The sequence below is a fragment of the Strix aluco genome, chromosome 2 (genome assembly GCF_031877795.1).
Source record: "Strix aluco isolate bStrAlu1 chromosome 2, bStrAlu1.hap1, whole genome shotgun sequence".
Lineage (NCBI taxonomy): Eukaryota > Metazoa > Chordata > Aves > Strigiformes > Strigidae > Strix > Strix aluco.
Genome location: NC_133932.1, coordinates 77,993,161 through 78,018,350, shown reverse-complemented (window position 1 = coordinate 78,018,350; position 25,190 = coordinate 77,993,161). Strand labels below are relative to the sequence as shown.

The following is a 25,190-nucleotide window of genomic DNA, read 5'->3' as shown; positions in this document are numbered from 1 at the left end:
TGACTGGAATTCACCAAGGTGCAGTTTCCTAAAACATTCCTCTTCCTATTCTTTAGTACAAATTACAAATACTGACGAAGGTTGCTGCTGAGCTGAGCAAGTACATGCCAGAGAAAGCAGCAGAGGACACCTCCAGCATTTTGAGATCTCCCATGCCTGGAGCAGTGGTGGCAGTTTCTGTCAAGCCTGGGGACACGGTAAGAAATGTGGTCTATGTATCTGCATTTTCATTATATATTCCACAGAAATTTCTCCTTGGTGCAACTGAAACTACAGGTCACAGGTTGCTTTTTTTATGTACATCACCTATAGAATAAAGTGTGCTGAAGGATATGTGCTGCTTTTCATTTGGATTATAGAAACTAATAAGGAAGCACAATTCAAATTGAACTGGCTTTTAAAAGGAAAATTTTCAGCTGGGTACAAGTCCACAGCTGAAACTCAACAAATAGCTTGGTTTTGTATCACAAATGCCTTGGCAGGGGGAAAAAAATTGTGTGTGTCTATATGTGCATGTAAGAATACTTAAGTATATATATGCTGTTAGTGCTAGCAGGAGGGGATTGTTGATTCTCTGCCCTGAAGCAGTGAAAATATTACTAAACAGAAGGGACACAGGATAGGTATTTAACTTTCTTTTCCTCCCTCTCCCCCCCCCCCCCCCCCCCTTTTTTTTTTGTGTGTGTTTGTTTGGGTTTTTTTTGTTAAGAATCCTCATGTTAGCATTTTGCAAGACACATGAATTTCCTCAATTGGGAATTCCATGCTGGGTATTCCCAGTCTCTTATGGGAATCCTCTTGTCCTGCAGAAGGAATGAACTTCACATACAGAAGGGCAACAGAACGTGCTGCTGTTGTCCTGAGGATTTCCAGTGCTGCTTATCTCGCATTGAGCTGGAAACAAATGTACATACAGTTTTAGAGTTACATATAAACACCTACTTGAACTCAACTTTATATGAAATTCTACCACATTGTAGCATAATGTTATTTCTAAGGTCAGGGCCCTTATCTCTCATAACCATTGAAAGCAGTAGAGTGATGCAGACCCAGGAATATTTGAATCAGATCGTGCTGATTAATTTTAAAGTATTATTGTCACTTAAATGATGCCATAAACATGTATATAGCACTTAGATACAAACAGGAAGGTTTAGTCACAGAGTTCATAATTTATGACAATGAAACAGATTTTTTTTGAGAGATGATGTAGAAATGGGATTAAGATCTCAAGTCCAAAATTAGCACTGCACTTACTATGTGATGGTCATTAATCATGCTGGTAAAGTGATTTGTGTGCTTAAATTTTGCTATGATGCCACTTTCAGTTTTAGAATATGTGGTTGTTCCTATCTATTTACAGAGAGAAGGGAGTCATCATGTTAATATTAAAGATCTGTAGGTGCAAATGTTTGTATTAATGAAATCAAGACATTTCTGAGAAAACAGAACTAAGTATGGCTGAGTAAAAATCATCAAGAGAGAAATTATTTCAGCTTCTACACTTAGCTTTCTGGTTTTGTGATCTATACATGCACACACACCCTGTTTATACCTTTAAAACCAGCAGTATTCAATTAAAATGAATCACTATGTGACTTCTGTGTCTATGCAGTATGAGTGGCTGAGTGAGGGAGATCTAAAGCAAATACTTTTTTATTGGGGAAGAATGAAAGGAAACAGTTTTAAGGCAAGGATTTTGAGCCTTTTCAAATTTAAGATTTTTCTGAGAAGTTAATTCTGCTAAATGTTACCAGCCTTCCTGCCCTGAAAAATAGTTTTTGTTGTCTTGAAGGAATAGAACCAGTGGAGAAGGAGGCCAGAGCCAAAGAGATTTTAAGTAAATAAATAAATCAAATAAACAAATCCACAAGTGGTGCAGTGCATCAGAGCACAAGTTGTTAAATAATGTGTGGAGATTTTTTTTTCTCCTCTCCCGCAGCTTTTGCTGGAGGGACTGAGTGGCAGAGCATTTGAACGACATAATCTATGTACTGCTGACCTGAGCTTGTCAATGCTAATTGTGTGGCTTTAATTGCAAAAACACATTTGCCTTGTTGAAAAGGGTTTAACTTAAATCCTTCCTTTTCAGGACTAGTGTCAAAACGTTAAAAAAAAAGCGAGCCAGTGAGCGAGATGAGGGTAGCATCAGCTATCGGCACTGAATAAGCAGTGGGATGGTGTGATTCAGATTACACGTCTTGGCTGTCCGTCAGAAACCGGCTCACTCACTACAGCTGTTCAAGGCATGATGGGCAGGGAACTGTAGCTCCCTGATAAATACAGCTCTTTTTGTTGCACTGCTTGGGAAGAGTCTTGATTTCTTTAGTGTGCTGGAGAAATGGGAATTTAAATAGCTACTATTCTGTGTTTGCATCTGGGTTTGGGCAGCTCAAATTTGCATGGCGTGTGAAAACAGCACGGCTGAAAAATGGGAGAGCATGAGGTAGCTGTCCATCCTTCCACTCAGGTGTTGCTGCCACTAGCAGTAAAGCTGCCTGGTTATTACCTGCTCTGAGATAGTTTTCTCCTAACGTGTGGTCTGTGCTAAACAGTGTTCGTGCTGCACAGTCTCTGCAACAGTGCTGCGCTCACAGAGGTGCTCTCAGAGCGGTCGGTAACACAGGGAGCTGGGCTGCTGTACCCTTCCTTCAGGTGTAACTTTACAAATGGTAAAGAAAGTCCTAGAAGAGGGACATCTTGGTTTTGTCTGAATGGCTGCCACACGTGCAAACTCGTGTTTATTGCCTGCAGTTCAGCTATAGGGCATCACACCCGGTCAGGTAAAGCATATGGTGTTTGTTAGTCCCTCTCTGTGTGTCCTTAGCCAAATGAGAAGGCGATGCTGATCTCTGCATTAGTTTTCCTCACTCAATGTATCATTGTTTTTCCTTGAAGCATAGTGTTCTTGTTTGACTGCTGTTGCTGAAAAATACTTTGGTCTGATGAAGCCCGATAGAAGATTGTGTGAGCATCCTCTATCCAGCTGGTCTGATAAGCAGTTTTCAATTCATTTTTGCCAAAAGATATTGCATATGCAAGGAATTTATTTTCTTTTGTCTGTAAGATGATCTATAGATTTTAGTAACACAGTGGGGAAGTCATTTAGGGAGAAGCAGAACTTGTGATGCTGCCAATTTTTTTAGCTTTTTAGTTACTTTCTACTTTCTTTATTTTCCTTCATGTGATCAGAAGACTGTAATTAGTTGTCACTCAATTATTCCTGGAAACACAATGAAGGCACTCAGAAGCAGAAAGCAACATAAACAACAAAACAATTTGAAATCTGGCCGACTGGAAAGGAGGTTAATATTATTTAGGGAAAGAAGATATAAATTTAGCTTACATTACTCTTGATAACACAGTCATGTGTTTGCATGTTTATTTTGTTATCAGATTGTTAATGATGAGTGTGCATTAGGATGAAATTTGGTTTTGGGAGAGTTACATTTTGGTTCCCCATGGTGCCAAGGGCCAGAGAAATCACTGGCCTTCAAGAGTCCAGACAAGGGACTCGTTCTGTTTCTGCTGACACCAATGGCAGCACAAGCCAGCCCTGCCAGCACACCACAGCATTTTTATGCCAGAGTGTGGAGATGGCACTGCACGTGTTTTTAATCTCACCACAACTACCACAAATAAAGCACCATAAAAACCTACTAAAGCTACACCAATTCACTGTTTTACTCAGAGGGCAGGAAATAGGCAGGCACTTGCAAATATTTCTTCTTTGTCTTGAGTTGCTTGGCTTGATTTTTGTGCATGTAGGATTCTGTGCACTGAAATTGCAGGAGAAAGGAAAGCCCAAGATCCTATTGGTTGAACAGGTAAAGCAATGTTGTTGTACCCCATTTAAAGCAAGCCACATGAAATGCTCCCACAACTGATTCCGACTTTGGTAGTCTGAACTGTCCACAGAAACAAAAAAAGATACTAACTGTCCTGATTGCCTTGTAGCCTTTGCTGTATTTTTGCCTATGGATATAGTTTTTGCCTTTTCAGCTTTCTATCTGTTAGAAATGAAAAGATATTTTTCTTTTAGCTGTATGTTTCTGTTCGTTGTTTTTTAGTTAAATAAGGCAGAACAGGTGGCATTACTAAGCCAAGTCTTGGTCAATAAGCTAACACAGTTACTGGTATCCTAAATCACTTTAATGATTCCTCCATCCATAAATATGTAAAAGGAAAGCACCTCTGGGTAAACACCCCAGGGTTCCTGAATTTTTGTAGGACTACAGTTAAAAGGACAGTTAATTATTTTTACCTAAGCTTCTAAATTTCCTCTCTTTCCAGTAATTCAAGATTACCCTGGGTTTTGGAAGTTATCACCATTCAAGCCAATCTTTAAATGGACTTTTCTCATATTAAAATTTATTGTGATTTCACATTGATGCTAGTGTAGCCATGAGTATTGATACTGCATGGGATGATTTTTTTCTCCCAAGATGTCAGCTGTTAAATGTATATGCTAATTATCTCAGTAATTTCAAAAGTGGGTAACTTGAAGGCTGCTTTTTTAGTTGTATAACTTACAAAACACATTACTGTCAGTGATTCCACATTTTAAAAACAACCAAGGAAGATGTTTTAAGCTGCATTCCAGTCCTTTTAAACTGCATTCCTCTTCCAGTTCAGTTGTCTGCATGTTATTTCAATTTCTCTTGTTATTCTTTAGAAGAATAGTTTTTTTTAAAAAAGCCTTTCTCCATAATTTTCCATTTCATAAGCCTTGGAAAGTTCTTGCTATGGGAAAAGATATGTTTTGCTTGACCTCTACTGCTGAAATGCTCACTACTAAAAAACAAACCAAACCAGCTTCCTAAATTCTGTTTCTCACTACATCATTCGTTCTCGTGAAAAAAATGGTGAAGTTATAAAGTTACCTGTTGCCATCAGCCAGTTGTGTGTTGTTTTAAATCATATTTGCTGTTCAGACCTCAAAATCTAAAAAAAAATTAAAATCTTTATAACCGAGAAATAACAACCAGGAAGAACAGTAAAAATATATTTGCTTAAGTAACAGTTTCACATTTTATTTAGACGAATATGGTATCAATAATTTAGTAAGACATTCTTAAATTCAAATAAGATTTTTCTCTTGTGTGTGAACCTTTTTTTTCTGTTGTTTTTCCTTTTTCTTTCCCTTTTCCCCTTGTTTCCTCGCTCCTGTTCTTCAGTGTTCCCAGAGCAGATATAAACTGCATTTTTCAGTTAAAGGGAGTTTGCAAACTTGACCAAATGTGGTCACAAACCTCATGTAGTTTTTATGATTCTGTGTATTAAATAATTTTTTAGGGTCTATTTTTGGTGGGGAAGAAACTATGGGCAAACAGGAAATGAAAACATTTTCACAGTTGTGAAATTTCAAGAGTAAAAGCATTCAAATACTTCACCATTCTTATAAAATGAGGCTTCAAGTAGTAACTGTGGTTACATTAAAAAACCCCTTAAGTAATTGCTCATAACATATTTATGTCATTTTTTATATTTGACTTGAATCGATTTTTCTTCTATATCTTTATGCAGTTGCACAGTTTTAAGATTTGTGTTCAAGTAGGGTGTAATTAAGAATGAAATCCTATTCTGATGATGAGGTACAAGTAGTCAATATTATTAGAGTTTCCTCCTAGGGGAAATATGCTACCATCCTTTGCAAAGAATTCATAGTTTGTGGGGTTTTTTTTGGGGGGTGTGTGTGTGTGTGTTTTTGGTGTTGTTTGTTTTATTTTATTTGTTTTGTTTTATTGGTGTGCTTTGCCTTTTCAAATGATAAGCAACTTTTTAGCTGTTACTAAAAAAGTTGTGACTGATAAAGATTGGTGTGATGGAAACTAAGCCTTACCTTGTGCTGAGTAGCACAAGAATCGCCCCCAGGAGTGCTCTGCCTGTGTATCACTTCCCCAACACGCTGGGGTCTCGGAAGCAGTTGGGGAAGTGTGTTTTGGATAAGTGAGAGTGCAGTGACCAGTGCTGAGTGCTGTCAGGGGGACATCACTGACCTTTGGTTAGTCAGAGGTCACAAAATTTGGGATGTGCTATCTTTGGATTCATTTGTTAAAGGAGCGTGGCAAAAAAAGTTTAATAATGATTTGTCAAGTACTATTAATTGCCGCTAATTATATTTGCAGCTCTGTAGCTCTGGTTTCAAAGTTAATTTGGAAAGAAGGGAAAACCTGCACTAATTATGTTACATGGTAATGGACAATGTCAAGGAATTTCAATTGCTGCTCATCCAATTCCTCTTGATTTGTTTTCTTGTTGGATGCTTGCTGCCAGATTGCCAAGTCAGAGAGAAAAAAATCTGGGAAGGGAATGATACCAGCATGGACTAAGTTTAAACAACAAACAAACAAAAATCCCAGTATCTTCATAAGGGTTTTAGATAGTGAATGCATACTTAATTCACTGTTTGGTGGTTTTGTGCAGGCATAAAAAAGATGAATTTTTGTGATTATTTTGTAGAAGGCTACAAGAGACGGTAACTGGATTTCATATGGCACTGTCTTGCATTGTCCCTTCTTACTTACAAGGCTTAACGGGGACATAAGTCACAGCATAGTGGAAATTGCAAGGGATATTTACTGGTGTCTCCCCAAAGCTGAGAAAGGAGATATCAATAAAATCCAATTCTCACTTCACTTTTAACCAAACCTAAGACTGTTTTTGCTCGGGGCTGTCATTGTTTTTTTCCCTTCAGCTCCGAGAGCCTTAAAAATGTTACGCATCAGAGCACCTGTGTTCTAAATATAATGGTCTTAAAAATGTAATTGAGGGATTTTCACTTTTGTAGGCAAATCAGCAGGGTTGATATTGATCCATCTTTTTAGGGAGCCACAGTGCACCAGAAGGTGATACTGTAGAGGGCCCCATAAACCCTCGGAGCCTTCTGTCTAATTTGGCAGAAAAACACAGAATGTCGGACAACAAAAGAACGATCCGATTCTGTAAGAAATCTTCATCCCTCCCACCCCCTTTTCACAAGATTAAAAAAAAAAAAAAGACTTAATTTTTTCAGCTGCACACAATGATTTGGTGCTCACTCTTGCATTGAAACAGTTGCTGTCAGAACAGGCAGGAAACAGTTTTCTTTTAATTGCTGAAATCATTCGGAAGTGCTTCATGCACGGCTTCTATACAGCAGATGCTGTGCATTAATTGGCCTGTGTAGGGCTGACCCAGGGTTCCTTGCAGCGGGCCCAATTTTAGGCAGAGGGTTTAAATAGCTTATTTCTTATTTTGTATAACCTGGCGTACATTATGAGTGCGCTTGCACGTGGAGTATTTCATGGTCTGCAGTTTCTAATGTCATGTGGGTTTCAAAACCTGTGTTTCTCTGGTAATGTACTAGCAGCAGGTAAGCTCTAAATACCATCCATCAGGAGCTAATTTTTTATCCAGATACTCCAATGACTGATGAACCTGTCTTTCGTATGAATGTTCAGCACAGGAGAAAGCCATATGCCCCTGGCACTGGTTCCTATGCATTCTTTACAGTTTGTAGCGAGGAGATTAAGAAAAAAACAAACCCTTACATTTACATGTCTTTCATTTATTTAGCAGTTAGCATTTTCTAAAATAGCTCTATTTTTTTTTTTTTAACAGCAAGAGGAGATTTAGGTCTCTTAAAGCAATCTGACTACCACTACTCATTTTCTTTATCAGGAATATTACTGCACACCCTTAATAGGGAACCTTGTTTTGCTACTCCCCGTCTGTTCAAAACAGACCTTAGCCCATTAGAAGGTCCTCCCTTGTGTGGGAAGACCACAGCTGTTACTGTAAATCTCATCCAGTAACTGTATCACCCCCATTTTGTGGCTCTGAAGGATGAAATTGAGAAATGGAATACTGTGCAGTCATCCTTTACATCTCCAATTTTAGGCCTTTGCACATCATTTTCATGCTTTTATTCCAAATCAAACAACATTAGTGAGCAACACCACCCTGTGCTAAATGCCCAGCTTCTAAGGCAGCACCTACGATCTTTGTTTTTTGAGGATTTAGGATTTGGAGGGAAGTTGGGGGTTTGTTGAGGGTGGATTTTTTTTTTAAATTTTTTTTTTTTCCTCTTTTCCCACCCTCCCTCCCTCCTTTCCCCCCACCAGATCCTTCCCAATCCCCAGAATTTGTCAGAAGCAGAAATCTAGACAGTAGCGAGGTGCCTAAGATGGAGGATGCTCTGTTGTGCATCCACAGAGGAAGCGAGAGCTCAGTACAGTTAACAAACACAACTTTAAAGAGGGTTCTGTTTCTTTAAATCCTTCTGAATAAAGTGGATCTAACTTCTTATGAAGGATATTGGGGGCTTTAATCAGAAATAAGAAGTGGTTTAAATCATTAGCACAACAAAGCAAACTATAAGCTTGAAGATAAAAGTCTCAGGGGAAAGAGTCCTCTGAAAATAAATGGGACTTGATAGATTTCCATATCATTTATAACTTCCCTTAATTACACTTGGAAGACTTGCCAGTAAAACTGGAAAATTGGCAGCCTATATCCATTATAGTAATTTTGCCGACCATGGCAAGCAGCTGGCTTTACTGGATTTTATTTCCCATCACTCACAATTAATCATCAGCTGGAGATGTCTGAAACTCCTCAAAACGTAGCAATACTGTGTGACATTCAGGCCTCCTTAAAATGCTAAAATCTGCTGAGTAAATGGGCTGAGTTCCCTTTCCAGCGAACTCATTTTGGTGCGAGGCAGGCTGCCGGTTAATGAGTGCCACTTCGATAATCGGATGCGAATGTGAACCCTGACCTCATGTCAAAGGAGAGGACGCAGCAAGCTGGATAAAAGATAGGGGATTCAGATCTGCAAACTTTACACCAATTAGACAGGGAGCGGGGGAATACATCAGTGCCGATTGGTTTTATCAGAAAGACTTGTGGGGCTTGTGACCATTTTGTAAGCCTAACATTGAAGACGTCCTGTCAAAATCATTAAGTCTTTATCAGATGATGCACAAAAGTCTGAGGAAAGTGTACCATATTCACAAAGATCCCGTGGTAGCAATGCCCTCGGGTGTGCGTTGTCTTTTTGTGTTTCTGAGTTTTAAAGAGACCTATCTGTAAGTGCAATTAGTCTTTACGGTCCTCCTGTAGGTGCAATGAAAGTGGCTCGGGGTTGCTGCTTCTCAAATTCTGCTTCCACCCCGTGTCGTGAGTTGCTTGGTCAGGAAATGACTGGAGACAGTTCCCTGTCCTGTGTGTAACCTTTTGGCCAGAGGAGATAACAACCACCATGCAGTCCCTGAGTTATTCAAACAGTGCTGTTGACTGTTCCCAAATTCACATCAGAGTTGTTAGCAACCTCGAGATGTTAAGCGCCCTCCTCTTCAATGAGTTTTTCTTCTTTTCCTTTCTTTCTTTCTGGTTTCTTTTGTTTTCCTTTTCACTCTGTGGAGAGCAAAACTGAACAGCTACTTTGAACTGCTCCATGCAGAAACAAGCTACTAAAATACAGACTGCAGGTCTAATAGTTAATCGCTCATTTATTTTGATGTTCCAAGCAATGTAAAGGTAGATTTGTCTGTAGCGTAGCTCTGTGAGAAAGATACCCAAGTTTAATTTAAGAAAAGGAGCCCTTATATTTCACTTGGTTCCAATCCATCAGATTTTTTTGTTTGATTTTATTTGCCTGTTTTGACAGATTTGGGTCATCACTGAGACCTCTCTAAATGGAAATGTAAAGCACCAGAATGTAAATGTAAACCAATGTAAAGTGGTTTACATTGGTTTACCATCCACTGAATGAAATAAATTATATGATGAAAATGCAACATTAAAAATGGTCCAAATAAATCCTTAAGTAAGTTAAAAAGCAAGAACTTGTACACATCACTGCAGTTTTCATTTGCAGGCTAAGTAACAGGCAGAAGGATATGTGCAATTATGGAATGAAAGAAATTGGACAATGCCCAAAAGACTGAAAAAGAGAAAAGAGAGATACAAGTGCCTAATTTTAGGATTTGTCGCTTTGCAACACAATGAGTGGAGCTGTAAAGGTTTAACATAAGAACAGTAATTAAACTTCTTTGCTTAAGTGACACTTTCACCAAGGTAATTTTCAACAAATTGCCCATCATCAGAAGTACTGACACAGCATTTTCACATGTGGTACCTGCTGAAAGTGCCTCCTTTCTTCCAAATTAGTAAGACAAGACGTTAACTGGATACTTTGTCTATATATTTTGTGGGTTGGGGGAGGTATTTCCTTCCCAGGCCTTCCTTTGTCATCAACCCAGCAGATATTATATAAAACACAAAAATTTATTTTTGAGAAAAGGGGGAAACGGAGGAGAAATTCAAATTCATGGACATTTCCGTCTCTCAACCACTAATACTTCCTGGCATTTTAGCGCTGTACTTTTCCAGTAGATGTATTTCCAGAACTCTGTTTAGATAATGGCTAACTGGTTCATTTGCATGCCATCCACCTGATGAAGCCATGTTACAGTTGAATCTCACTGGGGCTCAAGGGAAGAGTTTCTTGTGCCCTTGAAATCAGGCCACTCAATTCAGATCTGCACTCCTTAGCATCTTAATCTTCATCAACCTTTAGAGGCCCATGTTCTTGGTGCTCTCATAGCTGAGTTTAACCAGAGGGTGGGCAAATTTCTTTCTGAAATAGGCTATTAAAAAACCCCCTCCAACAAACATTCTTCCTTTTCCTTTTTTTTTTTTTTTTAACAGAAGTAGATATTCATAGCTTTGTCTTATCCTCACAAATGCCTGGGAAGTTCAGATGAGACAGAAGAAAAGCTGAGCAGTGAGATAGGGAGGAGGAAAAGAAGCGAGGAAGTAAAGAAAGAGCTGTTGGGACAGGGTTACAGGCAGAACAGCAGGTGTAGAAGGAAGGAGACAAAAGATGGGGAGAGGGAATAGAGGGGAAATAACTGGGGACAGAGAACAAGTCTTTGATACTATTCACCGAATTTGACACTGCTAATGACTTAAATGCTCGCTTGAAGCTCAGGATGGAATTTCTGCAAGTGTTGGGTGTTGGTTATTCTCTGTATCTGGTTAGTACACCATGTTCCCATAGCAAATGTTTTCCTTATTTAGCCCAAAAAGCCTGTCATGTTGCTGTTGGCAGTCTGTTGGAGAAAGCGTGTGTGAGCACCTTTTAATGTAACATCTTTTTTTCTGTCTTGCTCAGAATCCATAGGCAGATATTGATGTTTTTCAGTCATTGTTAGTGCACGCTTTAGAAAAAAAGCTTTATTTAAATTTTCAGAATGTACTTCAATATGCACTTGATCTCTGACTTCACACCTGTCTTTAGACAGTATATTCCTCCAAAGTGGTACACACTTCTCCTTAAAGATGTATTATTCATTTTACATATATTTAGAGAAATATATCTGTGTGTATATATATAAACAAATACATTTTGAGGGCACTGGCACATAGAACAACGCATAAACCAGATCTCTGCAGGTCTCAAATCACCCTCTTTAATGAAACTTTGACATCAGAGTGAAAGCATCCCACATTTGCTGGGATGATGAGTGAATGGCAGACTACATCTGCAAAAGATGAAAAGACTTGCAGTGAGCACTCAGAGCCAGGCATCCTAGAGGGCTGTAGCTGCATAAATCCTAAATACTAGCATGTAGGGCCTAGCGCCCTTCCCTCTCTGGCATACATTGTCTTTGTGGGATGACTGGCTGATCGCTGGGTTACATGAGGGATAAATTCTGAATCCTGTGGTTTTTCCCTCATGTATAGGCAGCCCCCCTCTGCCCTGAGCCGCCGTTTCCTTGGCACAGTGTGGTCCAAAGCACTGGAGAGAGAATCTGGGAGGCATAGGGAGCCCAGCAGAGAAGCCCAGTGGGTTACTGGTGACCTTGAGCTTGTGCATGCCTGTTTGCAGAGTGCAAACAAGCAGAAAGAGGAGACTTGAATGTTTTCCTTTAAGAGCTATCAGCTGTGGTGAAAATGATGGTTTTGCGTCTGTGATGCCTCCCCTGTGGATGAGAGGTGGTGGTTCCTCACAGGCATGCTCCCTCCCATCAGTTCGAAGTCATCAGCCGCCTTCAGGATGCTGCCATGTGCAGAGGTGTGACTCTGCTCAGCATTAGCCTGTTGGGTATTGCCAGAGCTTCCAGCCCGTGCTCCCCTGGACATGCGCCAAGAAACTTTTGGCTTCTGAATCAGGATTAGTATCCGTGGGATCTGCGCCAGGGAAGCAAAGCAAAGGCTCCCTGGCTAAAACTGCACAAATTAAATTTTGCTCTGAATTTAATTGATGTCGAACTGTGGTGGATGTGAAATTTGAACTGTAGAAGTTGGAGCTGCATGGATGGGATGGGAGAGGAGCCTTTCAGGTTTGTCTGGAGTGATACTTTTAAGCAGGTGTTTCCTTTTTCCCTATTTTGCTGCCAGTTTTGTTGCAAGCAACTGTGATTTGTGATTGTATCGTGTCGTGACTGTGTAGCTGACTGACTTGACTTGTGCCACCGAAGTCTTTGTAGCAGAAGAATCACATGCACTTAGAGCATTTCAATTCCTCTATCCTCATTTTGTACTGCTTTAATTTTACCAGGTTTCGGAAGGTCAAGAGATTTGTGTAATTGAAGCAATGAAAATGCAGAACAGTATGATTGCTGCTAAAACAGGCAAGGTAAGCTACCTTGGGTCACTTAAAACCATATGCAACTTGTCAAATAGGATAGAATTTAAAAAGGAAAAAAGGAGGATTCTGGTTGTTAAGGAATTAAGTCTGATTGTTGCAAGTCTTTCAAAGTGAGGTGTCTTTAATTTTTAACATTTGCATCTGCTGTGAATGCTGTTAAGTAGTTCTGAGCCTTAGATAGCACAGCAGGAAATAGTTTTACTGGCTTCAGAAATTCATATAACACTTTTACTCCTAAATGATTTGTTTTCTATGATGTTACAATGCCAAGTTGAATTGAAAGGTGTTGCAGACCATTTCTCCAAATTCTATCTTTCCAGAGAGCAACTGAAGAAGAGAGATCTCTTCGCCAGTTAATTCATTAATGGCAAACATTTTGACATTAAAAAACCACTCAGAACAAGGCATAGAAAGTGCTTTTGCAGGAAGATGAGAAAAGCAATTTTTTTATTATTGTGACTGTTAAATATGAAGCCTAGATCTGCAAATGTGTTAAGCTTTGCAAGGCTGTGCATTGGGGTGTCTTGCTTCTAGGGGGATCAGTGTTGCAGCCCCTGCACTGGGACTCTCCTCCTGCAGCACAGGATGTACCAAAACCAGCGCTCTGGGCAGGGAACTGGTTAAGCTTCTATGACAGGGGCATGCCTTAAACCCCATCTGGTCTGGGGACTGTCAGCCCCCTAAATCAGGGCCTCAGAGCATCCCTGTGCCAGATTATAATTCACAGTCTGAAACCATCATTGAGACACAGGCCCCTGATCCATCCCTTTCAAAGGGGGAACAGAGTCATTCTTGAGTCGCTAGTCACAGTCCTTGCCAAAGTTCTGGATTATATATTCTCATATTTCTTAGCATGGCCAAGCCCTTTTCTGCCTGGGGATAGGCCCCTCTGTTCTCCCTGAAGCACTGCCATTTTGTTATTAAAAATAGCAAAACAAAACCCAATGCGAGATCCCTTAGCCCAGAGGGAGGCAGCAAGGAGCCTGATGCTCTGGGGTGTCACTGGCAAGATTCACTGAGATCTCAAGATGGGTCTTTATGCCAAGGACTGTTTGTGTGTTTACAAGAAAGGATTATTTGGCACAGCACTAAAATCGTCACTGAGACTGGGACCTGGGGCTTGCCTCTTCCAGTGTGTCTAGTGCAAAATTGGGTCTTGAGGAAAAAAATTGCTGACAGGGGGAACGTACCTTCTCCTGTTGCTCTAACATTGCCACTTTGTTATTTTCTTCAATGCATTAATTCCTGTAGATTTTTTTCTCACATGATTAATATTCCCTGGCATTTATTTTTTCATCCTTGCTTCTTTTAACTCCTTATTGCTGCTCTTTGCATCCACTAGTTTTACTTAGTGACTATTTGTAATTACAATGCCATTCCCCCTCCCACCCACCCCCTTTTGAGTTTAGTCCAGGTGCAGGTGGTTTAAAAATGAGGGAAAGATGGAGAGGAACTGGTGTTGCCTCCTGTCTCTTACAGGACAGCTGCGCGTGGGTCAGAATGGGGGGCTGGCCCCGCTGCGTGTCAAAAGTCACTAGGGGGGTTTGAAACACTAGTCAGCTACAATGTTTGCTGAACCTTGGCTTTGTAGAAAAAGAAAAGAAAGAAGTAGAATATTTTTCACTTCTTTCATCTCTTGAAAGATTGAGACTCAGGAATCGGGTAGGCTGCCTAGCTATTGATTAGAAATAAAGCCCTTTTTTGTACGTCTCGTAGTGTCTTTGCTCGTGTACAGTGTTCAGCTTCAGTTCTTGAGCAACACAGTGAATATGCCTGTGCTACAAAGGTATGCTTACAGCTCACGTAGCTATAGGCTATCAAACTTGGGACGTGGGTAATAGCTGTATTAATAGCTGTAGTAGCCCAGTATTTTGGGTATGCTGCAAGTTTCCTTTAGGAGTCCAAGGTAACATTAGGATGGCTAAGCTGACCTAACTGCTGAACAAGGTTTTGACCAAGGATTTGAGCATGTCAGTGTGAGCTCTGAATTAATATTGCAAGCAAACTGTAATATACAGCTTCAAATATTTTCTGAAGCTCCATGTGCTGAAAGGGAATTCAAACACGTTACAGCCTTTTATAGAGGAAACCAGACTAGTATATTTGTTTTAAAATTCAGGAATCTGTATGTGAGTATATAATTCATCTACAGATGTAGTTGCATTTATTTGACAGTGATAGCCCTTTCCCAAGTTCAGTTATGTTAAAGGATCCCAATTCAGATTTGAATCAATCTATCCCAGCTGGCTGGGAATTGAGGGAAACCCACTTCATGGCTGCAGTCCCAAAATTCAGTTCTACTTAAAATCTGTAATGCATGAAATACTGGAATATTTCATTGAAACGTCCAAGTGTGAGTGTTGAAGAGTCAGTCTGTCCTCTAAAAGATTTAAAATTTTAGTAGTAATGGAACAGCAGTGCACACAGGTGGAAGAAAGGTGCTTTTTAATTTTTAAAAGTGCCGACTCCTGATGTTCAGGTCTTCAAGCACCTAGGTCATAAGAAACCAGTTAGTGGCAGGTGCCTGAATACCTTGAGGGAGTTGGACACAATTTGGTGAAGCACTGGAGAGGTGATGGAGTCTCCGTTCTCAGACACACTCAAAACTCAGCTGGACTCTGAACACTGGAGGTTGAGCTGTCAACCTCTTGAGGCCTTTCCAACATACATGCATCTGTGATCCCTGCGGTGGTCATAATGTTGCACAGTGGCCATCTACCCTGTGCATGCAGATGTGATACTCTATATAAGCAATGTCAACCAAACCATTTAACCATACTATTGAGGAAGTTTTGAAATTATTTCTGTTTCTGTACTGTAGGTGAAAGCTGTACACTGCAAAGCTGGTGATACTGTTGGAGAAGGAGATCTGCTGGTGGAACTGGAATGAAAGGTTGTCTCCACACTGTTGAATTATCTAAGCCTTTATTATTTTCATCCGTAAAGTAAGATTAAGGCAATTCAACACAGAAAGTGGACAGTCCTATGTGCAAGATTTTATACAATCGTATTTATTGTATCAGTGGTTAAGACAGCAAACACAGATGTTAAACCTTGGCAACAGATCCCAGATTTTTACTTCCAGAAATACTTGTACATAACCTTTGTAATTCTTTGATTTTTCAGGATCAAATAAAATCAATAAAATACCATTACTGCTTTAAAACAGGAAAAGCCTCTTTTTTTAAAAAAAGAAAACACAACAGAAGCCTGAATCTGATTCATCTTCTCCATGGTAACATCACTGGTTTGAGGGCCCAGCCAAATTGTACAGAATGGTTGGTAAGAGTGAAAAGTGAACCACTGAGTGGTTAACCGAGCAGTTTTCCTATGCTCAGTGTAAGCACTGAACACGTACTGCCTATGGTTTAAATTCTGATCAGATTTATTGCAATATTTTGAAGCCTTCGAATAGACTAGATGTAAATTACAGGTTAGATGTTTTATTTTGCTACTGCAGACTTCCCCCATGTATTTTCATTTACAGTTGTAAGGGAATTTTCTTCTTTTATTCAGACTCCATACTCTAATTTTCCCCGCTTTATCTTCTTTCAACTGATTACTGGATGCCAGTCCATACAGAAGGGGCTGGCACTGTCCTTGAAGCCCCTTAGCCACCCCAAGGTCTTGCTAGAGGCACTTGCTGTCCCTCAGGCCAAGCCTCCTCCCGAACTCTTACAGGAAAGGGAGACCAAGTGTCTGATCCTTTGTTGTGCAGAGGCTCTTTCTAAAGACTGTGTGAAGAACTAGGACTGTTCATAACACAAGACTATATTCTATGGGAAGAGCTGTGTATCCAGTGTGGGAAACCGGAGAGGGCCTGGAGAGGAAGATTTAAGAGACATGAACAGAAGTGAGAAGGCTGGTGACTTGGTCAGAACAGGTAAGAGGATGTGTAGTTTTTCTTCCTTGCTCAGGAACTCCAGGCCACAGGATGGTGTAGATACCAGAAGTTTACTGGGTTCAAAATGTTAGTGTGTGGTTAACAGAGACACTTTCTTCCATTAATTGATTGAGCTCAGTAAGTCAGCAGCTGCAGCTCACTAGACGCTGTGATACCTCCGCAGTCCCTGCACGCTCTAAGCATCATCTCTCTCCCTGTGCTCTCGCCTGGGCCTCCACTGCTGCCCACTGCTGGGCCACAGGACACTGGGTTACTCCCGCCTTTGGTCTCACCTCCTGCAGCTGTTTTTTTTTTACATACCTCTAAGTCACCGTTCCTGCTGTGCCTTGACCACTGCTCCAGAGAGGAGGGGGGCTGCTCTCATTTTCTTGCCTAGGATGTGCAGAGTCATGCTACTTCCCAGAAAAACCCCCTCTGGCCAGAGGCGCCTGGGCCCTTTACCGGAAGGTGAAGGACAAAAACAGTGTGACAGGGCTGGTGACTCATATTCAAACATAAAAGGTTCATGATTCTGCTTGAAACTACTGACTGAAGAGGCATTTTTTCACGTTACTGTGACACTGTCAACTACATCACACGGCTAAGGGGGAATTATGTAGTACAGGGATCTGCTTTGTTAATTAGTTTATAAAACCCATCAAGATGAGTAAGGAGAGTGTTTGGGTAGTACCTGCCCTTTGGGAAAATTAATGCTTTTGCAGCTGGAGAAACTGAGGCAGACATCCTGCAGATCTTCCTACAAGTCTCCTTAATGCCATCTTGCCCCTTCCTAGAGGAGCACAGTTCAGCTTCTGCAGGTTGCCCTAAACAAAAAACCAGTATTGTAAAGCGACACAAGTATTCTACTTTCTGTCTGTTTTTCTAAATGAGATGCAGCAGTGCCTATGCCTGATGAAAGTTCAGGCTGATTCCCTACCCTCATCTCCAGCCATCACAGGGCTACTGACAGTGAAGCAAAAGTACAATAATGGTATCCTTAGTACATTTAATCATACTTTGACTCACTGCATGGCATACATTCCCTGCTTACATCCCTTTGGCAGCTTTGTATACTGTACAATCTATATGCACCAAACACTGCAGTTGAAGGAAAATATAAGGCACAGGAGCATAACAACAGAAAGCCACAATTTTCCCAGATTGTACAGACACCAGCACAGTTGGTTGGGTCAGGGGGACAATAGTCTTCTTTCCATCTTTTTTTTTTTTTTTTTTTTTCCAGTTTAAATATTGCAATAACCACAATACAGGTCCTTTGGATATTTTTATAATGTATATAAAATCCTCCCCCCACTAGGAAATTCAGTTTGCATATGGTTGCAAGTTCTGCGTTAAAGTGCTTGGCAAAAAGTCACCTTGAGAATGAGTGCTCACAACAGCTGCAACTGCTGTAGCGTGGTGGGCAGCTGAAATCAGGTTTGCTTTTCCTGGTCCCCAAAACCACCCCCACCCCCACTGCCCCCCTACAGTCACTCAGTGAACTGAAGTGGTACCTAAAGTGCTTAGAATGTTAAATTAAAAGTATTTTAAATGTAATTCTCTTATACTGTTCTAATATTTCTTCACAGTACCTTATAAAACTAAACATGTTTTAAAAATACTCTTTTCCAGTTCAGAAAAACATTGCAATACAGAGTAAGAATAGTCTTTAAATTTTCTCTACTTCTCCCAAAATTTCATATTTGTCTTGAAGTGCGTAGTATCTATATGGTCATCTCTGTTTACATTCAGTAACCTACTAAACACCATTACAAGGCAATATTAAATGTGAGTTGTGCCTTACTTTGTTTGTAGACATGATTTTTTAAAAATCAGTTTCAGGTATTAGTGCAATAGTATCATCATTATTCCACCCACCTTGGAGAACTACACAAGAAAATTTGTCAATTCAGGTAAAAAAATAAAATTAGTTCCTCTGCCTTTCACTGACCTCAGTCATGCACTGAGACAAAGGGGGAGATTGAGAAAATAATTAGGCCTCAAAACTGATGTGCACAGATACAGTTATTTTACGCCTCGTGCAAACCTGGTTACTCACAGCAGGTTAGCAGGGGTGAGGAGGACACTAACTAGCCGGGCAGGAGTCCCCATCTCTGGGCCTACAAGATTTCAACACTAGCGCCAAGGCTCCTGGGTTGGGAAGGTTACAAGAGATCCTGGGTTTTAATAAAAAGGTATTACAGCTTTCCTGGGAAGGTTACCGATCAACACTTGCTTAGTACTACGTCTTCGGCCAGGCTGTGTCACCTCCCATTTCTAATCCCGGCTTTCACGTAGGACGTAGGAGAGGCCGTGTTTCCCTGAAGAGTCGTAACTGTCATGGTAGGGGAGGCTGACCCACTCGGGTGGGTATGTCGTTGTGCTGTACACGAAGCACTCCACGATGCCCTCGGCAGCTGCCCGCCCCTCGCCCGCGCCGCCCTTCCCTTCCCACTCCACCACCTCGATTCTCATCAGGGTACGCTGGTACATGTCTGGGCAGCCTTCAAACTCATCCAGGAACCGCAGCATCTGGTCGTCAACAGAGTAAATCTCCCCAGCAACGTGGTGTCCTGTGCCCGGGATGTTCAGCATGTAAGGAATGTTGTATTTTCCTGCAATCACCAGTGGGTACTTCTCCACCGTGCGGCCCGTTCCTTGGAATTTCGCTAGCCCCTTGGCCGTGTTGATCATGTGCTTGTAGTTGGGCTGGCCCTTCTTCAGTGTGCCATAGACGAAGACACGAGCCATCGTACCTACAAAAGAAGCTGAAAGACAAAGGCATATGTTACCCACGTGGCTGCTTTGGCCAACGCTCTGGAGAACCACAGCCACGCCAAGACATGTTGTACACGCAAGACTGTTCAGGTGTGTGCAAAAGTGGTCTTCTAGGCCTATATGTCATTTAAATATCATACTAAATTCAAGTATCTCTAAAATTTTCAGTCAAAAATGTAACAGTGAAAAACAGACCCCAGGAGAAGATCACCCTTGCAGTTCTTTGCTGTAATCAAATTACATCCCATGGTTTCTCTAAGGAATCCCCAACATCAGCCAATGCATCCCCAAGCCTCAGGAAGAGCTCCAAACCTCAATTTTTAACTTCTCACCATTATGCGAGCTGTGCTGCAGTAAGTGTGATGTCATGTTCAGTAACACCCCAAAAGCAACCCAGGGAGCCATCCCCATGATGGAAACATGCTCCACGTAGCATATCCTTTATGGGGGGAAAAGATTAAATTAAAAAATCACAGTTCAGCTCAGCAGACACCTTCCTGTGCTGCTCCACTGCATTTATGGTTTAAATAGTCCAGGTCAAGCCCAGTTATTAAAATTTGCAGGAGTGAAGCCGCAGTTAGTTTGTTTTCCCTTGCTGGGGTGGGTTGGTTGTTTATTAAAGCCTGAACTTGATGGATTTGGTCACACACTACCTGGGACACCCTGTGTTGCTACCTCCGGGTGCAGTCCAGCACGCTCAGGGGAAGCACCTGCTTCCCTCCCTCTTCTGCTCAGGCTCTCCTTTCACCACGGCCGTGCTCAGTATTTGAGAAACAACATTTTATTCAGTGACAGAAGAGCCTGGTTGCAGTTTGGAAGTTTGAGTGTCCTCTTGTTTCATGGTAAAATAAAGCACAGTGGCATTAATTATCTGAAAGCAAATGAACACATTCAAACTTCTGATCCTGTTGTGCTGCAGTTGCATGCATTCGATGGTATTTTTTCAAAAAAAAAGGGAAAAGAAAAGCAAGCAGCACGATGCTCGTAGCTGCAGCAAGCTAACTGTGTACAAACTGGGACATCACCAAGACGAACAGAGGACCTGTCTGTCATGAAGAGGGACAAAAAGGCTTTCACACCAGACCTTACAAGCAAAATGAGGCACGCTGGCATGGCAGCAGGGCAAATTTAACCTGGCGTTCAGTCAATTCACGGACATGCTGAAGGATTTTCGGTAACCCCAGTGCTGAGGTCCCGCTTGCTGACTGAGAAAGGCTGAAGAACAAGCTGCGGCACCAGGGAGAGAAGCGGGGTGGCCTGCAGCCACCACCTGCCAAGCAAGCGGGTGGTGTCTGAAAGGTGCCATTGCCAGCCCAAGGACACATTTGTCTTGCTCCTTCAGAGAAGGGGAATGACGACGGCTCTCCTTGTTGATAGATCTTTGCAGAGCTGGTAATGCCTTCACATGCACCTTCACCCCTCCTGTCTGAGGGAGCTGTACACATTATTTCTATTTATTTACCTTGGGGGTGGGCTGGGAGGGGGATGTGGTGTTTCAGCCCTAACAAAACTGGAAGCTAGGGATGCTGGCAGAAAGGCCAGGTAAGGCCATGCTCCTCCCCTCTTCCCCAGATAGAACCCAAAGTGCTAAGCCACCTGAAGGAGCCGATCTGCACATGTGCTAGTCCTTTCTTGAAAACAGACCCTGAACCATCATCTGTTTCACCTGTGAGGATAAAACACTCAAAATTGGTTTAAATGGGATAAAAGGCCATCTTTAGTTAAAGGTAGGGGGGAAAAAAAATACCTTCGTAGTTCCCAAGTTATTTTTCATGCTGTGCCCTGTTTATCCCCCATCGTTTCTGTAGGGCAGAAGCAATTCTTGCACTGCTTGATGATTTCCCACGTTTTGCCCTTGGTTACTGACTGGGCAGAGCCTGCCTCACCCCCAGCCGTCTCGCTGGGCCAGACACCCAACATCAGAGGAGCACATGCAGCTCCTTCTGGAAAGAGGGTCATTAAACAACGTAGTTCAAGTTTGAAAAAAATCTTTAAAAACAGACTGCAAGTAGAAACTTGATTAAGTTTCTGCTACTTTTATTTTAATAAACTGTTAGAGGAGGTGGGTAATATCCATACCCATATCCAAAAGGGGTATGTTGCTGGCTAAGAGGAGTGCCATTTAAAATACTCGGTAGCAAAGCAGTTTCCCCCTTGGTGAAGTAAACAGTTTTTCTCTGTAACAGAATACAGTTTCCCAAGCAAAAACAGTGTGTGCCTGTATTTACTGGAAAACTGCTTTCACTTAAGGAAGACTGCACTGATTTTTTTCCCCCTCTATTTTATCAGATATACTTCAGTGTAATTTATCCTTCATGACATAAATGAGTTTTTTTTTGGATGCAGCTCATTCCCTCACAATAAAAAGAGCATTAATATTCAGTCAGTCTGACTCCCTTTTATAAGAAAAATCATTACCTTTCAGATTGTGTTTTGAATAACAAACACAGATCCTTCAGGAAGAAACTTGTCCCAGTGGGGATTGAGAAAGGATCAGAGTTAAGCACTGAAACATGCAATTAATTCCCATTAGGGGATTAGGGCACTCGTGTTCACTTTGAATCAGAAAAATGAATTGTGAATTAAATTGTTCACAACCAAGAGGTTACTTGTCAGAGTTAATAAGTTAAAAAATAAAAAGGAAAACCTAAAACGCACATAAAAAGCTCAAGAGCAATTGGTGCATCTGTAAGAAAAAGATACGCTTCATTTCCATTAAACAAAAGCTCTGTCCCTACTGTACAGCTAGAGATAAGCTTCCAAAAAGTTTGCAAGGAAAAGTGTTACCACTCCTGAAACTGGTGAAAATGAAGTACATGTTTCTGATGGCACAGCAGTCGGCTATTTGGAAACATTATCGATTTAAAGAAACGCACCCATCATCCTAGCACAGGACCCACAAAACTCAGCAACAACAAAAGAGCTTGCTAACCCAGGCTTGGGTAAGCGTTTCCAATTTAGCATTTGCATCAGGCGGTTTAAGTGGAGGTGGAGTAGGACCCTGAAGTTTCAGCCACAGTTTGTGTAGAGCTGATGTACTGGTAGATCTGTGGGTTCATGGGCAGGCGGCCACTGAGCTCCCCATCGCACCGCTGCAGTCCACAGTGGGATGGGCTGGGTGCAATGAATTCTCATTCTATTAAAAAAAACCCCAAAACAACCAAAGCCAAGCCCAGACAACCCTGGCTGAGGAGTGATTGGAATAAACTTGATAAAAACATTTTCTGAACATCGCTCCATATAAATAAGATGCATACAATTTTCTGTGCAACAAATCTGGTCTCCTGTGCGCTGTGTGTTGCGTTGCAGACAGGCTGTAGATGTATTAGCATCATTTCTAGTACTCGCAGATCATGGGCTTTCAAAACATTTTTAGCCACCTTGTGGCAGGACAGCAAAAAGCAGAATTTTATTTGAGGGTCATTTCACAGACCCACTAAGCAGCTGAAAAGAGTTACAGACAGCATCCCTTCACTGAATCACCAACAAGAAGTTAACTTTTCTCACTTAATCCAGTTTGACACTTCTTACCTACACTAAACCACCTAAGAGGAAGAGAAAATCGACCAAAAAACAAACAAAAAAACCCCCAGACTCTATACTGAGTATTAGCTGCCAGGGCAAAACAAACACTTTCAGAGGTATTTTCATGAAATATTCATGCCAGAATCATTAAAATTTAATGGCATGGGGCAATGCAAGTGAAATCTGTATGTCATCTCTTCAAACTATTTCTTTTAGCTATGAAAGATGACCTGCTGAACCGCTTGTGGGATCAATTTAGTTGCTTTGTTACATGAGATGCAAAGATCAGAAAATAAAGTAACTATTTCAGGATCATGCAGGTAGAAGATTCTGTTGGGTAAAATTAAAAACAGTTTGTAACCGTCGCCGGCCAGCAGCCCAGGTTGCCACTTGGCATTAGCAATGGTAGGGCTGCGGCACTGTATCCACATCTGCCCTTGCCTACAGATGGAGTTTGAGGTCAGGGCTTCAGTTTTCCCTCTCGGGGGCACAACAGCTCCAGCACGATGAGACAGGGATGGGCAGCCACAGGGCCAGTCGCTGTCTCAGTCAACACGCACTCACAGACAAAGCTGAGCTGCTGCAGTCGGGCTCCCAGGTTGTGCCCCAAACAAGACCTCGCTTCCCAAGCAGCAGCAGCTTCAACAAAACCCATCCTTTCATCATGATTCAGACAATTACAGGATCCTACCAGCTCCTTTTGAAAATTAAATAAGAAATAGTGTGTGTGTTGTTATGCTGGCTTCAGGGCTGTTTGTGATCATGGTAGCAGTGGCTTTGGGTTTTATTTTGTTGAAACTTTTTCTCCCATCTCAGAAGGTATCCATTTCTCTCACTCCATACAGTAACATTATTTTCCCTTGAGAAAAATTCTCTGTGTTGGCTCGGTGACCAGATATAGTTACACATTAATTCTTCAGAAGTTTCTTAAAACTGTAGGAAACAGGTGAAAAAACAAAATGCCTTGAACTTTAAACTTGAGCCCAGTCTGTTTGAATGAAGCGAGTTTTAAGGTCACTCTTCACTCAATGCTAACTTTCAAGAAGGACTAACATGCCAGAGAGGACTCCTGGGACTGCATCCTGTTGGTCCTTTGATGCTTTCATTTTGTTGCTTGCTATTTTCTTTATAGCACAGACAAGGGCTTCCTGCCCGGGCCGACCCCTTTCCAACCTTGCTGAATACCTCGGAAAAAGTTTATGGCAAGACACCTTTCTTACATTAACCACAGAGGCACCAGCAAAATGATGGCTCCTTTGAAATCAAGAGGTTATGGTCTCCTCGCAGCAGTTGTCCGCTCAGAAACTGTGAGGTGCTGGTTTGTGAAAACAAACAAGAGTATTAGAGTAACCAGTGCCATGCTGGACGCTACCAGGCACTACCTGAAAAGCCACTTAACATACTCGGCAGATACTTTTCATTTTGCCTTTGGATAGTTTATATCCCCAAATCAACAAATACTCCTGCACTTAAGCTGGAGTATCTTGGAGGTATCTTGGAGTATCTGTCAGGAGGCAGAGCAAGGATGGACAAGCACCGATCAGTGCTGCTCACGTGCCTCGCACCCATTCGGCGTCACAGCAAACATTTGCCTTTTGTCTGTTGAAACCGTTTCAAATCACTTTCAACTCTACTGCACAGAGAAACTTTGTTAGATTAATTTTTACTACCACCAGAAAGAGTTTCACTCCCAAAGTGACTGTCAGGAGCAGCTACAGAGGCCTCCAAGTGACAATCAGATAAAACCACCACATGCAAAAAGGTACTGGGGATGCAATGTTTTAGAAACATGCTGGACACACCATTAGACTGATCAACAGACTACATTTGTAGACACTGCAGTGACAGGAGGGGATTGCCAGTCAGACTGTAGGACAAGAAAAGGAGGATGAAGAAAACAGAAAGTCAATGGACTTGGACAAATTGAGCTGGGGGTGGGGGAGTTGCCCCCCAAGAGAGTACTATATCACTATTATGGACTGTTTTGTCCTAATATTAAGTAATATTGTATGAGCCTCAGACAGAATATTATATCAAGGTCTTGCTACCACAATTTGGAAACCTGTGGACTATAGAAGTCCTCAGAGAGACCTCAGGGCAGGGCACTGAGACCAGGACTCTTTTCTGGGGTGCAGACTGAGCAAGCAGGAGCTTAAATAGGAGCTGATGAAATGAGGCATAATCACTTACAAATATGTGTAAATAGAAGAGACAATTGTTCTCCACATATGTGAACACACAGCCAGCCAAAATTTTTGCACGGAATAATTAACATGGATAGGAGCAGCTTTCTAATCATAAGAACACACAGGGCATAAGAATAACCATAAATCACAAAAAGGCTGGAGAGCCTAGTGTCCCCTG

At 41.5% G+C, this 25,190-nt stretch overlaps 2 protein-coding genes across 9 annotated transcripts in view; one reads left to right on the top strand and one right to left on the bottom strand.

Annotated features, from left to right (window-relative positions):
- PCCA (propionyl-CoA carboxylase subunit alpha) overlaps positions 1–15,806 on the top strand; it is a 289,977-nt gene extending 274,171 nt beyond the window's left edge. For all 5 annotated transcript variants that reach the window (XM_074815375.1, XM_074815376.1, XM_074815378.1 and 2 more), the window contains 3 exons: positions 57–197; positions 12,551–12,628; positions 15,462–15,806. In XM_074815375.1, the coding sequence (XP_074671476.1) occupies positions 57–197; positions 12,551–12,628; positions 15,462–15,530 (288 nt within the window). In that variant the 3' untranslated portion in view covers positions 15,531–15,806. The remainder of the gene's footprint in view (positions 1–56; positions 198–12,550; positions 12,629–15,461) is intronic.
- GGACT (gamma-glutamylamine cyclotransferase) overlaps positions 15,549–25,190 on the bottom strand; it is a 52,978-nt gene continuing 43,336 nt past the window's right edge. For all 4 annotated transcript variants that reach the window (XM_074815382.1, XM_074815383.1, XM_074815380.1 and 1 more), the window contains exon 2: positions 15,549–19,291. In XM_074815382.1, coding sequence (XP_074671483.1) covers positions 18,801–19,274 — 474 coding nt within the window. In that variant the 5' untranslated portion in view covers positions 19,275–19,291 and the 3' untranslated portion in view covers positions 15,549–18,800. The remainder of the gene's footprint in view (positions 19,292–25,190) is intronic.